Here is a 15,185-nt window from a genome sequence, read left to right as displayed (position 1 = left end):
CTGGAATGGGCAAGGAGCAGCCCCATGGAGCCTTGCTCAGCCCCGCAGCAGTGGGGTGCGTGGGGTGGCCCGGGGCTGCGACAACCCCGGGGCAGGAGCTCTGGGCTGGCTCTCCCACCTCTCTGCTTTCCCCCAGCAGGAGGCGGTGTCCTGGGCAGGGCGCTCACCCCCTCCAAAGCTGCCGCCGGGAGCAGCCACAGGAGATGCCCAGCATCAGGGGCACAGGGCCCCAGGCTCTGCCCACAGGGCAGGGCCGCCTTCCACCCACTGCCCTGCCAGCATGCCCTCGCCCCACCCGGGACGGGCCCCTCCAGGGCCTGACGGTCTCCCCGCGGTTGGAACGAGCTGGGACCCTGCCCCCAGCCAGTCTCCTCTCCCCGCCCTGTGAAGGAGCCGGGCCCGCGGGGCAGGGCCGGGCGCTGGGCGAGCTCCACGGATAAATCGGATAAATCGCTGCCTGGAGCCCGGGCTGGAGGGGAGGAGGCGCCGAGTCAGCACAACAGGAAGCCTCAGGGCTGGCGCCCTGGCTGCGGAGGGGCCGAGCGTTGACTCGGCCTGGCCGGGGCCCCGCTGACAGAACGCGCCCCCTGACCCCGGCCGCGCTGGCTGACCCGGCAGCAGGGAAACAACGCGCCGGGCTGCGCGCGGCCGGAAAATAACAGGATGTTCCCGGCCAGCTGGGGCCTGGGGGAGGGTGGGCTCCGACCCCCTCCCTGCTCCCCATCCCTTGGGTGCTGGGCTTTTCCGCGTCTCCGCCAGAGCGAGATCGTTGCTCGGCTTCCTGGCCCCGTGTCTCGAGCAGCCCCAGCCCGTCCGTGCTCGGCGCTCAGGCCGGTATCGCCTCCGGGGCGGCCCCCGGGCTGGCTGGGCTGGGGACGCTCTGGCCTGCTGCTCGCGGCACGGCTGCCCCCCGGGCACAGCGGGTGTAAGCAGCGCTGCGGCATTGCATGCCCGTGGGCACAGCTGCCAGGGGCTGCGGGGAGTCGGGGGCCCCAGCTCCCCCAGGCCTCAGCCCTGCCCAGAGCGGCAGCTGTCCTGGCGGTGGTTGGGCTGGGCGGGTGCCACCCTGGCTGCTGGCACCAGTGGGGGACTCTAGGGTTAAGCACCTGGCATGGTGTCCCCGCATGTGCAGCCCACCTCTCCCTTGGCCTGCTGCTGCTGAGACTGGTGCCAGCCACCGGGACAAACACCAGCTGTTGCTAAATAGATCTGGGTGGGAGGCTGAGCAACCGGATGGGCTGTCTCTGTTCACAGCCCTTGGGCTGGGGCTTTGCCTGGGGCCCCACCTCTCCGACCGGTGCCCCCTCCCCGGCCCAGGCGAGGATTGTGCCAACCGGGAGAGCAGGCAGGGGGCTGCTGCCCACAGCTACAATTTTATGATCTACTTAGTCCTGCCAGGAGTGCAGGGGCCTGGACTGGACGAGCTCTCGAGGTCCCTTCCAGTCCTGCGATTCCATCCTATGGGGGCTCCCACCCGCCTTTCAAGGCAGGGAAGTGGAGTTTGTTTCACACACTCATTTGTGACCCTCCCTGGGCGTGCCCCCTTCATGGTGGGGGGAGATTGGAGCACATGCAGGGAAAGGGACCTGCCCCCAAATCAGAGTGAGCTGGGGCTAGAACCCAGGAGTCCTGGCTCCCAGTCCCTCCCCTCCCCTGCTCTAATCACTGGACCCCCTGTGATGCAGCAGGGAGGGGGGAGTGTTGACCTGGGAATGTGGCAGGGGAGTTTCACTGGGGATGGGAGACCTGAGAGCCTGTAACCTGAGCCGGGAGGAGGAGGGGGAGGTGACACCTCTGCCCGGGAATGTGAACAGAGGCTGCAGGAGGGAGCCTGCTGGGGGGGTTAGTTTCAGTTCGGGGCTGGGTGGAGGAACGCAGGGAACCCCAGGGCTGGGGTCTAAGCTCCCTGCTCCCCCAGAAGGACTTGACTGAGGGGGTCCTGGTTGTACCCACAAGCTCTGTTCTGGACTGTGTTCCTGTTGTCCAACAAACCTTCTGTTTTACTGGCTGGCTGAGAGTCACGGTGAATCCCAGGAAGAGGGGTGCAGGGCCCGGACTCCCCCACACTCCGTGACACCCCACTCCCCAGCCAGAGTCAGGGAGAGAACCCAGGAGTCCTGGTTCCCCATCCCAGTCATAATATGGCACTCACGTCCAGCGGTAGGAATAGCACCCCCACCCCCATTCGCCGTCAACCCTTTTGTGGTGTGTAGCTCTGGGCACCTGGACAGCCAGGCCGAGCCCCCTCCCTCCGGCGCTGGCTGCGTCCTGAGGACCTGGCACGGCCCTGGGCCCTTGTGAGGCGGGCTGGGGAACAGCTCGTTAAGCTCAGCTCCTCCCGATTTCACAATTTCACGATTTCGTGGTGTGAAGGGCTCCCGGGGGAGGCGGCTCTGGCAGCTCGTGGCCGGGTGGGGCGGCATGGGGGGGCCCTGTTGTCTTTCCAGCTCAGCAAAGGGGAGAAATATGGAGAAAAGTGCAGGCAAAACCCTGGGGGTTTGGCTTCCTGGCCATGTCTGCCGAGCACCTGGACCCCTGCTCTGCCGGCGGCTAGCAGCCAGCCCTGGTGGCTCCTGGCTACTCCAGCCCTGGCCTCTGCCACCAGGGGGCACCGTGGGACACAGGGCAGGAGGAGGGTGTGTGTGTGTGTGTGTGAGTGTGCATGGCTGGCTGTGTTGGTCCCAGACCGGCCCCTGCGCCCGGCCATGCCCCACGGGGCGTCCCTGGCTCTTTGCTGGCCAGCCCGTCTGAGGGGGTGCCGGGGCTGGTAACCTGCCTGCCCAGCTCCGGTCCAGCTGCTTCCCCTCTGGCAGCAGAAGAGGGGGGAAGAGGGGAGCATGAGGGTCAGGGCAGGATCTTGGGGCGCATGGGGGTCCATGCATTGCTCCCTTGGCTCTGACCGCGCCGGAGCTAGAGAATCGGGGCCAGGGTCCCCTCAGCGTCCTTGGAGCCACCAGCCTGGCCCAGCCTCCCCAGGACAGAGGAGCCTCAGGCGAGACAGGGCACGTGGCTCCATGCGCCTGGTCCGGGGGCTAGGGCCGCTAACCCCATCCTTCCCCCTGCAGTCGTGTACGTCTGCTGCTCCCCGGACACCTTCCGCCAGATCCTGCTGCAGGCCCGGCGCGAGGGGCTCACGCAGGGGGACTACGCCTTCTTCTACATCGACGTCTTCGGAGCCAGCCTGCAGGGCTCCCGCTTCCCCGACCCCCAGAGGCCCTGGAGACGCGGGGACAAGGACGACGCCAACGCCAGGGAGGCCTTTAAGGTGAGGACTGCCCAGGATGGAGCCCTCCAGCCAGGTACCTGGGGAGGCCAGGTGCCAAGTGCAGAGCCCAGTTTGGCTTGGAGCTGGCCAGGGTCTTTGAGGAGAGGCCAGCACTGGCTGGGCCTGTTCTAGGTCACCGCGCCGGCACCATGGGCTCAAAGAGTGTTGGGTAGTAACTACTGCAAGGGGCTGGGAGCCAGGATGCCTGGTTCTATTCCCAGGTCCACCACCAATTTGCTATCCGGCTCTGCGCCTCGGTTTCCCCATCTGTAAAAGAAGGGCTAGTGATCCTGCTGCCCACCGGGAGTGCCAGGGGTTTTGAGTCCATGCCTGAGGCCCTTGCAAGATTATTGGGGCAGCTCTGCCAGCCCGTAGAAGCAGGGAGGCCCAATGATGCCAGGGGCTCCGCATTCCAGGGTGGAAGGGGGGAGAACCCAGCGTAGGAAGCAGCTGAGGTGCAGCCCAGGGGCCTTTGTAGGAGCCTCGGCCACTCATGACCTCCCAGGCTGTTGAGCTCCAGCGGCGGTGGGTGCTGGGACCTAGCTCGGGGGCTGCCTTGGTTCCGGGGGCCGGAGCAGCACGGCTATGGAGCTGGCCCAGCTCCCTCCGTCCCCCTTGCAGCCAGAACATGCCGTGTTTGTGCCTGGCACACTATGGTTACACTGGCCGACGCACTCAGGTGCACCCAGCTTCACCCGTATAAAGGTGCTGCGGGCAGGTTCCAGGGCAGTGCCCTGCCTGGGGGAGGGGCACTGGGCTGACGGACTCAGTTTGCGGCTCTGGAGCCCTGGGTTCGAATCCTGCCAAATGCACTTGTGAAATGAGTTTGCTGGGCCTTGGCCCAAATTGCCCCCTTACCCCAGCCAGGCCCCTCTGTTGCCCGAGAGACCAGGGGCCGTGGGGGCAGCTTGTGCCTCCCACCCTCCCTGCTTCTGGCCAGCCCCTGCCTGTTTGCTCTTTGCTCTCCGCGAATAACGAGGAGGAAGGAAGCAAGATAATTTTCCCGGGTCTGAGTGCTGCCAGGGAAGGCTATTAATAGCCTGGGGGCGGGAAGCTGCCCCAGCCTCCCCAGGGAGCCCAGGCCTGGAGGGGCCAAGGGAGCCTATGGGCTGCGATTCTGGAAGCAAGATGAGGTGGAGGAAGGGGCCAGACTGGCAGACCTGGAGGCTTCTGCCCACAGCCTAGGGGAGCTGGGCAGTGGCAGGGGGAGTCCCTGGGAGGTGCCAGCTCACCAGCCGGCCCAGCCACCCTCCTGCAGGGAGTCCTGGCACCCGCCCACCTGTGGGGCTGCAGGTGCCATGTGGGAAACCCAGGTCCATCACCTCCCACAGGCCTCCTGCCGGGGGGCGGGGGTGCTGCCTGCTCTCAGCCTCTCTCCCCTCTCCGCCCCCAGGCAGTGATGATCATCACCTGCAAGGAGCCCGAGAACCCCGAGTACCAGCCCTTCCTGGAGCAGCTCAAGCAGGGGGCCCACACCCACTTCAACTTCACCCTGCAGGACGGTCTGGTAAGACCCCCCTGCCCCCGGCACCGCCCGCCCCTCCTTGGCCAGAGACAGCAGGGCCGGTCAGCAGCCCAGTAGGGAATGGCGGGGGGGACAGAGACTCGCCCGCAGTCTGGGCATGGGGTGGCCCAGTGCAGAATGGGGCCTGTGGGGCAGCATGGGGCACCCCGTCTCCCCCCCCCCGTCAGCCCATTGGCACCGCCCCAGCGGTTCTGAGCCGGCCCGTCCCTTTCAGATGAACTACATCGCAGCTGCCTTCCACGACGGGGTGCTGCTGTACGCCCAGGCCGTGAACGAGACCCTCCAGCAGGGCGGCACCGTCCGGAACACCAGCGCCATCACCCGCCATATGTGGAACCGCACCTTCTATGGTGGGCACCGCCGGCTGGGGCCCCACCTCGCCCGTATGGATGCAGGAGCCTCCAGTGGCTGCCCCTGGGGGGGCCCAGACCCCCTCCTGCCCGAGCCTCACCCTGGAAGGGGGCAGAGACCCCCCTTCATGCAGCCCGAAGCCCTGGGGAACTGCTAGGGGAGAAGGGGGGCCCTGGGGGACTTGGCAGGACCAACGGGGGGCATCACTCCCCTGGTGCTGGGCACAGAGCCAGCTGCCCCCTGCCCTGCCCAGCACTGCTACACGGATCCTTTCCCTGAGCTGCTGGTTCCTCCGCTCTGGAAATTCCAGGGTTGGTGTCGTTAGTGGCTCGGGGCGTGAGCTGGGCCGGGAGCCACTGGGCCGGGCTACTCGGCAGGAGATGGACGGGCTGTGGAGTGACGGAGCCACTCCCCTCACAGCCCTGCGCCCACGCCGGGGACCCTGCCGGAAAGCATCCCGAATGCCCTGGCCAGGCTCCACATGGGTCCGCTCCCCCTTCTGGCGGGGCCCCTCCGCCGACGCCGGGCTGCCGGAGGGTCTGTCAGACAATCCACAGCCCTGGGGCCTGCACTCTTTGGAGTCAGGCCCCGCCCGCTTTCCAACATGGGGAGGGGGCGAAATTCCCCAGCAGTTCCAGCGGCGTGCAGGTTTCTCCTTCGCTTTTTAGCCTGTACTGTGTGCTGTTGCTGCGCTCCACCCCAGAGGCAGCTGCATCTCAGCACCGGGCAAGGGATCCCTGTATAACCAGCCTTTGCGCCCCACCCCAGAGGGGCTGCATCTCAGAGCCATATGGTCCCTCCGATATCCCCTTCTCCACTTGTAGCCTGTCTTTTCAGGCCCTTCTGCCCTGTGAGCCCTGGGTGCTGCCCTGCGAGGGGGCTGGTCCCACGCTCTCTCACCCTCCCCTTCCCCGCAGGAGTCACCGGCTTCCTGAAGATTGATGAGAACGGAGACCGGGAGAGTGACTATTCGCTGTGGGACATGGACCCCACGAGCGGCATATTCCAGGTCAGAGGGAGTCTGGGCCCAGCCTCCCAATTCTGTCCTCGGCAGTCACCCCCGAGGCTGGGCTGGGATGGCTCTGAGCCAAACCCAGGGCCCAGTTACCTGCGGGCTATAGCTGGCGGGGGTAGGGGGTGATGGCAGCCTGGGACCCTGGGGGGTTCCTGCTGCTGGCCCCCTCCCAGAGCCCCCCTCTCTCGCCCTCTGCAGATCGTCTACAACTACAATGGCACCACCAAGAAGATGAGCGCAGTGCCCGGGTGTGAGATCCACTGGCCGGGGAAGGGTGTGCCCAGGGATGTCCTGCCCTGCGGCTTCGACAACAGCAACCCCCTGTGCCGCAAAGGTGGGGCCAGCGTCCCAGCCCCCCCCCCGCCCCGGGCTTTGCAGAGCAAGTTCTGAGGGTTTCATTCCCTGGCCCAGGCCCCTGGAGCGCCGCCAGCAAAAATACCTTCCTGCAGGCAGAATCCAGCCTCCCCCGGCAGGGAGGGGCTGCGCTGGGCCGGCCGCATGAAAAGAAGCCCCTCCAGGCAGCCTGGCCATGTGGCTTCATTTCCCACCCCCCAGCAGGCTTTGCACCCCATACAGGGGTGTGGGGAGCGGCCCCTTTCCCACAAGCCCAGCCTAGGCTCCTCGGCTGCAAAGCCGCGAGGTGGGACAAGTCTCCTCGGTGTTTCTCTGCACCTGGTACCCTGTGCCCCCAGAACGGGCCCAGCAACTGGGCACGCTCCCCCTGCTCCACTTTGGGCTCTGCTGCCTCGTGGGTGTTGCCATGGGAACTTCCCCAGCTGAGACCCCCCCAGCAAACTCCCCCGGCACAGATCAGCACATACAGCCCCTGGGCTGGATTCGAACTCAGGACTCCGAGCCAGCTGCTCCCCACCATCGCCCTCCTCCCTTGTTTTGCAGCCAGCTTAACCACCCTGGAGATCCTCTCGCTCATGGTGAGCCTCATCCTGCTGAGCATCACCATCACCTCCTTCTTCATCTACAGGTGCGGGGGAGCGGCCCTGCACCCCAGGGCTGGGCCGGGGGATGCGTCTGGCTGACCTTGGCCGGGATGCAGGGACGGGGATATGGGGAGGGGGGGCGGGGGGATCAAAGTGATGCTGGAGAAATACTCCTGCTTTACAGGCAGATGTGGGGGGAGGGGACACAGGGGGTGGAGGTGGGCTTGGGGCTGGGAGGGGGTATTTGTCCTGGGTTGGGGCAGCACCTGGCCCAAGGGGGTGGTTGGCCGTGGCTTGGCCAGGTGCTGGCACCATACAGATGCCTAGCGGCGTGGGGGGCACTGGGCATCGGGGGCACTCGGAGCTGGGCTGGTGCCCTCTCACGTCCCCCCGGCGTGTCCCGACGCAGGAAGCTGGAGCTGGAGAAGGAGCTGGTGGCCGAGCTGTGGCGTGTGCGTTGGGAAGACGTCCAGTCCAGCAGCCTGGAGAAACACCTGCGCAGCGCCGGGAGCAAACTGACCCTGTCGCTGGTGAGCCCCCCGGGGCTCGGCCAGCCTGGGGGAGGCGGGCGTGGAGCTGAGCCCGCCTGCCTGGCTGGGACCCCGGGCTGAGCAGCCCCCCTGAGAGACCCCCTCTCCAGCCGGCGCCGCATTGCGGGCATCTGTGGGTGAAGGCAGCGGGGCAGGGCCCCTGGTTACAGCTGTGGATCCAGGGCGGTTAATTAAACGCAAATCCCATCAGGGAGCCCTGAGCAGCTGCTGAGCCAGGCCAGGGGTTGGAGGGAGCCACAGGAGGGGGCGGGTGGGGCTGGCTCTGAAGTGGTGATGGGGGGGGTCCCCACAGCCTGGTGGGGGGCCCCCTCCAGCCACTGTCATCCTTCCAAGCCATTGCCCTCCACTCCAGCCCTGTCCCCCCAGCAGGCCCGTGGCCAGCAGGGCAGTGGGGGTGAGATGGGAAGGAGGGTTCCCCGAGGGCTGTGGGGGGGGGGTGCCCCAGAAGCCCTGGGGTTCCATTCCCCACAGGAGGGGGTGCGTTGGTGCTGCCCCCTGCCCTGCCGTCCCCCCTCACACCGGGTCTTGCTTCCGCGCAGAGAGGCTCCAACTATGGCTCCCTACTGACCACGGAGGGGCAGTTCCAGGTCTATGCCAAGACGGCCTATTACAAGGTGGGTGTGGGGATCCCGCCTGAGCACACGGGGAGCAGCCAGGAACTGCAGGGAGCGGGGCGGGGTCATGGGGGCATGGTGCTGCGGGGAGTGGGGCAGGGTGCAGGGTGCTGGGGGTGCTGCACTGTGGGGAGCAGGGGGGTCAGTAGGGGTCATGGTGCTGCGGGGAGTGGGGCGGGGTGTGGGGTGCTGCACTGCGGGGAGTGGGGCAGAGTCAGTAGGGGGCATGGTGCTGTGGGGAGTGGGGGGGTGGGGTGCTGCACTGCGGGGAGCAAGGGGATCAGTAGGGGGCATGGTGCTGCGGGGAGTGGGGGGGGTGGGGTGCTGCACTGCGGGGAGCAGGGGGGTCAGTAGGGGGCATGGTGCTGCGGGGAGTGGGGGGGTGGGGTGCTGCACTGCGGGGAGCAGGGGGGTTAGTAGGGGGCATGGCGCTGCGGGGAGTGGGGGGTTGCTGCACTGCGGGGAGCAGGGGGGTCAGTAGGGGGCGCTGTGGGGAGCAGGGCGGGGTCATGGGGGCACTGCGCTGCAGGTAACGGGGCACCGTGCTGGGCCCAGTGGGGCGCTGGGGGTGCTGCACTGCAGGGAGCAGGGGGGTCAGTAGGGGGCATGGTGCTGCGGGGAGTGGGGGGGGTGGGGTGCTGCACTGCGGGGAGCAGGGGGGTTAGTAGGGGGCATGGCGCTGCGGGGAGTGGGGGGGTGCTGCACTGTGGGGAGCAGGGGGGTCAGTAGGGGGCATGGCCTTGCGGGGAGTGGGGCGGGGTGCGGGGTGCTGCACTGCGGAGAGTGGGGCAGAGTCAGTAGGGGGCACGGTGCTGCGGGGAGTGTGGGGGGTGGGGTGCTGCACTGCGGGGAGCAGGGGGGTCAGTAGGGGGCGCTGTGGGGAGCGGGGCAGGGTCATGGGGGCACTGCGCTGCAGGGAGCTGGGCGGGGGTCAGTAGGGGGCATGGCGCTGCGGGGAGTGGGGCAGGGTGCGGGGTGCTGGGGGTGCTGCACTGCGGGGAGCAGGGGGGTGAGTAGGGGGCGCTGTGGGGAGCAGGGCGGGGTCATGGGGGCACTGCGCTGCAGGTAACGGGGTAGCGTCCTGGGGCCAGTGGGGCGCTGGGGGTGCTGCACTGCGGGGAGCAGGGGGGTCAGTAGGGGGCATGGTGCTGCGGGGAGTGTGGGGGGTGGGGTGCTGCACTGCGGGGAGCAGGGGGGTCAGTAGGAGGCGCTGTGGGGAGCGGGGCGGGGTCATGGGGGCACTGTGCTGCAGGGAGCTGGGCGGGGGTCAGTAGGGGCTATGGCGCTGCGGGGAGTGGGGCAGGGTGCAGGGTGCTGGGGGTGCTGCACTGTGGGGAGCAGGGGGGTCAGTAGGGGGCGCTGTGGGGAGCGGGGCGGGGTCATGGGGGCACTGCGCTGCAGGGAGCGGGGCAGGGGTCAGTAGGGGGCATGGTGCTGCAGGGAATGGGGCAGGGTGCTGGGGGTGCTGCACTGTGGGGAGCAGGGGGGTCAGTAGGGGGCATGGCGCTGCGGGGAGTGGGGCGGGGTGCAGGGTGCTGGGGGTGCTGCACTGTGGGGAGCAGGGGGGTCAGTAGGGGGCGCTTTCCCCTGGCAGTCAGTGTCCATAGATGTTACAGCTGCCTGGGGGGGTACAGGACCTACCCCCATCTGAGCCCCCCCATGTCTTTCTCCAGGGGAACATCGTGGCGGTGAAGCACGTCAATCGGAAGCGAATCGAGATGACGCGGAAGGTGCTGTTTGAGCTGAAACACGTAGGTGCCCGGCCAGCGCTCGGGCAGGCGGCTGGGCTGAGGGGCTCGGCGCGGCTGGCTCTGGGCTCGACCTGAGCGGCATCATCTGGGGCTCAGCGTGGGCTGCCCGGCTCACAGGGCGGAGGATCCAGGCGGGCTGGCACAGGGGCCATGTTACCCACCTGCCCACGTGCAGGACAGGGCCTCCCCGCCGAGCAACCCCGAGCAGGAGGCTGGGCTGGGCTCTCTTCCCTTCCTCCCCCTGCGCAGGCCCCAGCTTGCGGGGGGACCCGGACATGGCTCCCAAATTCTCTGGAGGGGAGGGGGTTGGTGGGACCCCTCCCTGCCCTGGGGCCCAGCTCCCCACTCCCCTGCAGCAGCTATTCACTGCCAGAACGTAGTGTGTGTGTGGGGGGGTGAGGTCTGATCCCGCAGCATCTCCATTGCTGTTAGCGCCTGGGCCTGTGTTTGGAGAGGAGAAAAATAGCTTCCCCCCACCCCCAAGCCTCATGCCAAGAGCCTCTTGGCAGCCCCAGGCCCGGGCTGCAGCCACCACTCCGGAGCGGAGCCTCTGGGCGCGAGTCCCATCCCCACCCCGGGGGCTGCGTGGGGGAGGCAGAGGGGGAGCGCGGGAGTGACGTGCCCTGGGAGACCCTAGCGCCCCTTGCTCTAGCCCCCCTGCACCACGGGGCCGGGGCAGGAGCTCTGCCCCAAGGCGGGGAGGGGTCCAGCCTGCCCTGTGCTGGCTGCAGCCCTGAGTGAGCCGAACATCGGGCCTTGCCCTGGGCCCTTCCCGCTCCTCCGGGGGGCCCAGCCCAGAGCCTTCCCTGGCTGCGCACATGCATGTGCGGATTCACACGTACGTGTGCAGGGTCACACGTGCACACACTGAATTCCCAGGCTCCGACTGGCCCCTCCTGTTAGACCTGGCAGCCTGCTGCCTCCCGCGGGCACCCGGAGGGCGAGGCAGGTCTCTGGCACTTGCAGCTGCCCCCCAGATCCATGGGGCCAGTCCAAGGCACTGGGAGAGCCCCCTCCAGCCTCTGTGACCTGGCCTCTTGGTGCGGGTTGATCAGTCCCTAGCGGAGGATCTGGGGCGGGAGGGGTCAGCGCAGTGTCCCAGCCCGTTGCTGACCCTGCAGCCACTGCCCCTGGAGAAGGCAAGAGCCTGGCATGTCCTGCCCCCCAGCTCTGGGCCCCGTTCTCCTCCATGTGCAAGGGCTCTCCCAAGCCGCCCTGCCTCAGAGCCCTCACGGGCCGGGAGAGCTATCCCCCTGGGGGTCCCTTTCACTGCTGCTGCTCTCTGCACCCCCCGCCACCCCCCTTGGCACTGGCCATGCAGGAGGCTCTTAATGGGGGTGGGTGGGCGCAGACAGACCCTGTGGTTCCCCCCACCCCCGGATTCCAGGCTGCCGTCCCCAGGGAGGGGCTGACTCCCTGTTGCCCTGTCTCTTCCACCCCTGTTGACATCAGGGTGCAGGGGAGTGAAGCTGCTGTAAATGGCTGCGTGAGGAGCAGGGGGCCTCAGGGCAAGGCCCCAGGGGGTGAAAGGCTGCGCTCCACTTTCACAGGCTGCGGGTCCACATGTGGAACTCACTGCTGCAGGACACCTGGTGAGCTGGGACTGAGCCAGCTTGGCTTCTGGCCCGGGGAGGTGTGAATGAGCAGGACCTGACCCCATAGGGACACGGCTCTGTGGGAGGTGTCTCGATGCCAGTGCAAAGCCCTAGTGTAGACGTGCGATGGCGCTGTGAGGCGTGTAGCGTGTGTGCACTAGGGGGATGGCATCTGTGCAAAATGGAGCCAGGGCACATGGACCCTGTTACTAGCAGCTGCTGTTGGCATCACAAGGGCCATCGAGGCCCCGGCCCCCGGTGTCAGGACGGATTGTCCCGGCACTGCGAGGTGCGCTGGGCCGAGTGCCGGAGCGGGGGCCATTCTCAGCTGCAGCCCGAGGCAAAATGCCCCCCCCCGCACCTGTCAACCCAGCAGGGCCTGGCCACTTGGCCCAGTCAGTCTGCCAGTGAGGCTGACGGGAGACAGGGCTGGACAGGCCAAAGGACTGTCCTGGATGGCAGCCACTCCTAGGGCTTCCCCCCCAGCCCCAGAAAACTCCTCGGGGCACCAGCAGGAGGTGTCGTCGCTCAGGTGGGCACTTTCTGCGCTATGTGCTGAAGGGAGGGACCCGCTCCCTGGCAGGCAGGCGGGGCTGGCTCAGGTTATCGGCGGGGCTCTGCCACGCACAATTAATTACTCGTTAGCAAGGAAGCAGCGGGGAAGCCACTGTCCTTTGCTCGCTCATTAGAAATCAACCTGAGCCACGGTGCAGCACTGGGGGGAGGGGAAGCTTCCTGGATCCCTGGTTGCCGTATGGGGTGCTTGCCAGGCCCCATGCGGGGGCAGTATTCTCCCCACTTCCCAGATAGGGAAACTGAGGCACGAGGCGGTTAAGGCCCGATTTTTGCTGGGGATTGAGGCTGGTTACTAACACTCCACTTTGGGCGCCTGGAGTCCAGCTTCCCTCCCTTCCTCCCCCACTCAGACCCATGGGAGCTGCTGGGCGTTATGAAAGCTGGTCCCTGGGCCCAGGCACCAGGCGCTCCTGTCGAAATCAGCTGGAGCCCTGGGTGCTCAGCGCCTGTGAGTAGCGAGGTGCCCCTCCCCCACGCCACCCAGCCTTGGCACCGCAGCTGGGGGTCTGGGGCCAGGGCAGGGCCGGCAGAGTCTGCAGCTGGATGGGACTGGGCTGGCTGGACGAGCGCTGCCCAAGTGCAGGGCAAGGCCTGGCCCCTCAGGGCTCTGGCCTGCTCGGCGACGACCCAGCAGGCCAGGCTAGGAGCTGGGCTAAACAAGCCCTCGGCCTTCTGTGCGGGCTGGTCTCCCCCAGAGCAGGCTCCTGCACCGGGCCAGGCGCTGTCCGTCCCACTCCGGGCTCTGGATGGGGATGGAGATTCCATAACCCCTGGCCAGGGCCTGAGGGCGCTCTGACGATGGGTCCTATCCAGACTCGGCAGCTGTGTGACCCATCTGGCCACCCGCCTCGGAAAGGGGGCGCATGGGAGATGGATTTGTAACTGAGGTGGGGCAGCGCTTTGGCCTGGGGCAGGCAACGTGATCACAATGCTTCCCCCTGGCCTCAGAACTGGGATCTCTGCTGCTTTCCCTGCTGAGCTGAGGGAGGCCACGTCTCAGCCCCTTTGCAGGAGCTCATGACCCCTGTGCGGCCCGAGAGCCATGACTGCAGCTTATGGGCCCTGTTCCCTTTCGGTCCCGGCTCCAAGGGAGACGCTGACCATGACTGTGAACATCCCGGCTCGGCGAGAAGCTGCAGGAATTCACCCCACACGCCACACTCGGATGGACACCCCATGGCTGTGGGGCGGGGAGAGCTCCCAGGTTAGAGCCACCCCAATCCATGGGGTGTCCATCCGAGTGTGGCGTTTGGGGTGAATTCCTGCAGCTTCTCGCCGAGCCGGGATGTTCCCTCTGCCCCGCACATGGAGGAAGGTTTTAGCACATCGGGTCTTTTTAAATGTATGGGCTGGCCGGGGACCCTCTGTGGGGAAAGAGCATGCAGGGGTTGAGCCAGAGGGAGGGGTGGGGAGGTGACAGGCCAAGAGGAAACTGGCCACGTGTTCCACAATCCCTGTGTCCTGTGCACGGCCCAGCTTGCAGGGTGCTGCACTGCATCTCCGGACATCTGGCTGCAGCTGGAGATGGGGCAGGGGGGGGACGTTGCATTGGGTCATTCCTCTGCTTTTGGGACTGGATTTCAGCACAAGAAGTTGGGGCTGCTGATCATGGAGCGACCTTGGAACCCACCCCCACAGCCCCCCGCTCGGCTCGTAAATATCACGCACTTGTATGCTGGCCAAGCAATTTCCTGCCCACCTGACTGGCCTTCTGAATCCTTCATTAGGCTGAGCAGAGGCTTCCGCCGCAGCTTCCGCCTTCACGGCTGTGTGGCTGTTAAACAGCTGCTGAGCCCCACCCCAGAGGTGGCTGCATCTCAGAGCCAAGTGAGGGGTCCCTTGTATAAATAGCTGCCATACTCCCCCTGCCCCACACACGCCTTTCAGAGTGGCTGCATCCCAGGGCTGGGTGAAGCAATGCCTCTGAGTGGCCTGCAAAGCACTCTGGGACGAAAGGCCCTATGGACTCCAAGCGGCCTTCCCATAACCCTGCCTTCTCCATCCCCCTGCAGATGAGGGATGTCCAGAATGAACACCTGACCCGCTTCATCGGAGCCTGCACGGACCCCCCAAACATCTGCATCCTGACGGAGTACTGCCCCCGTGGGAGCCTCCAGGTATCGCCGCACAGGAGCTATGGGGCAGAGGAGATGCAGTGGGGTGTAGTGGATGGGACTGGGAGCTGGGACTCCTGGCTTCTCTCCTGGCTCTGGGAGGGGAGTAGGATCTGGTGCATTAGAGCTGGGGGGGAGCTGGGATCCAGGACTCCTGGCTTCTCTCCTGGCTCTGGGAGGGGAGTGGGGTCCAGTGGGTTGGAGCAGGGGGCCTGAGAGCCAGGACTCCTGGGTTCTCTTCCCCGCTGAGGTGGGGGGGCAGTTCCGTGTGGCAGCTGGTGAAGGTTTGCCTGGTGCTGAGCAGAGCCCGGAAGGTGTTGGGGCAGCAGGGGAGGGGCCCGAAGGAGCCCCCAGGCCCGATGCCCAGCGCCCTGCATGCTGCTGTTCCCGGGTGGGGTCGCCAGGCACCGATCTCCTTGGCGACGGGGGGAGGAGAAGGGCTACGACCCCGGCCCCCAGGGTGTACTTGGTGCCCGGCGTCGCAGCAAACGTGCAGAGCCGTGGGCAGGCCTGTCCGTGCCCCATCAGTGCCCACGGCAGGGGGCCCAAGCGCGGCGGTCCCCGCATTGGGAGGGTCACGCTTTGCAGCAGCGACGGCGGGGGGCAGTGTCTGAATTGAAAGGAGGGGGCACGGCTGGGCTTCCCCCATCCCCAGGGCCCAGCGAGTGCTGGTGAGGAGTGCGGGGGCTCTTTCCAAGCAGGATGATTTATGGGGGGAGGGCGCTCCCCTCCCCCGTTTCCTCTCGTGACAGGCCTGGATTCCTGGCTGCATGCTCCACCGCAGAAGCAGTTCCTCTAATGACCGAGAGAGAAGCCCCCCCATGCTGGGGGTCCCTGCCGGGTACCCCGCTTGCTGTGGGGGTCCCTGTCGGCCAGCCAGGCGCCATGGG

General features: G+C 66.9%; 1 protein-coding gene across 1 annotated transcript in view; it reads left to right on the top strand.

Moving 5' to 3' along the window:
• Positions 1-15,185, top strand: part of NPR1 (natriuretic peptide receptor 1) — a 32,754-nt gene that overhangs the window by 5,898 nt on the left and 11,671 nt on the right. The window contains exons 2-11 of the mRNA XM_048827953.2: positions 3,066-3,265; positions 4,659-4,772; positions 5,005-5,140; positions 6,059-6,150; positions 6,355-6,490; positions 7,054-7,138; positions 7,504-7,624; positions 8,185-8,259; positions 9,933-10,010; positions 14,194-14,298. Coding sequence (XP_048683910.1) covers positions 3,066-3,265; positions 4,659-4,772; positions 5,005-5,140; positions 6,059-6,150; positions 6,355-6,490; positions 7,054-7,138; positions 7,504-7,624; positions 8,185-8,259; positions 9,933-10,010; positions 14,194-14,298 — 1,142 coding nt within the window. The remainder of the gene's footprint in view (positions 1-3,065; positions 3,266-4,658; positions 4,773-5,004; positions 5,141-6,058; positions 6,151-6,354; positions 6,491-7,053; positions 7,139-7,503; positions 7,625-8,184; positions 8,260-9,932; positions 10,011-14,193; positions 14,299-15,185) is intronic.

This window comes from Caretta caretta, chromosome 24 (genome assembly GCF_965140235.1).
Source record: "Caretta caretta isolate rCarCar2 chromosome 24, rCarCar1.hap1, whole genome shotgun sequence".
Classification (NCBI taxonomy): domain Eukaryota; kingdom Metazoa; phylum Chordata; order Testudines; family Cheloniidae; genus Caretta; species Caretta caretta.
The sequence above is the reverse complement of the archived record's forward strand: the minus strand, read 5'-3'. Positions and strand labels throughout refer to the sequence as shown.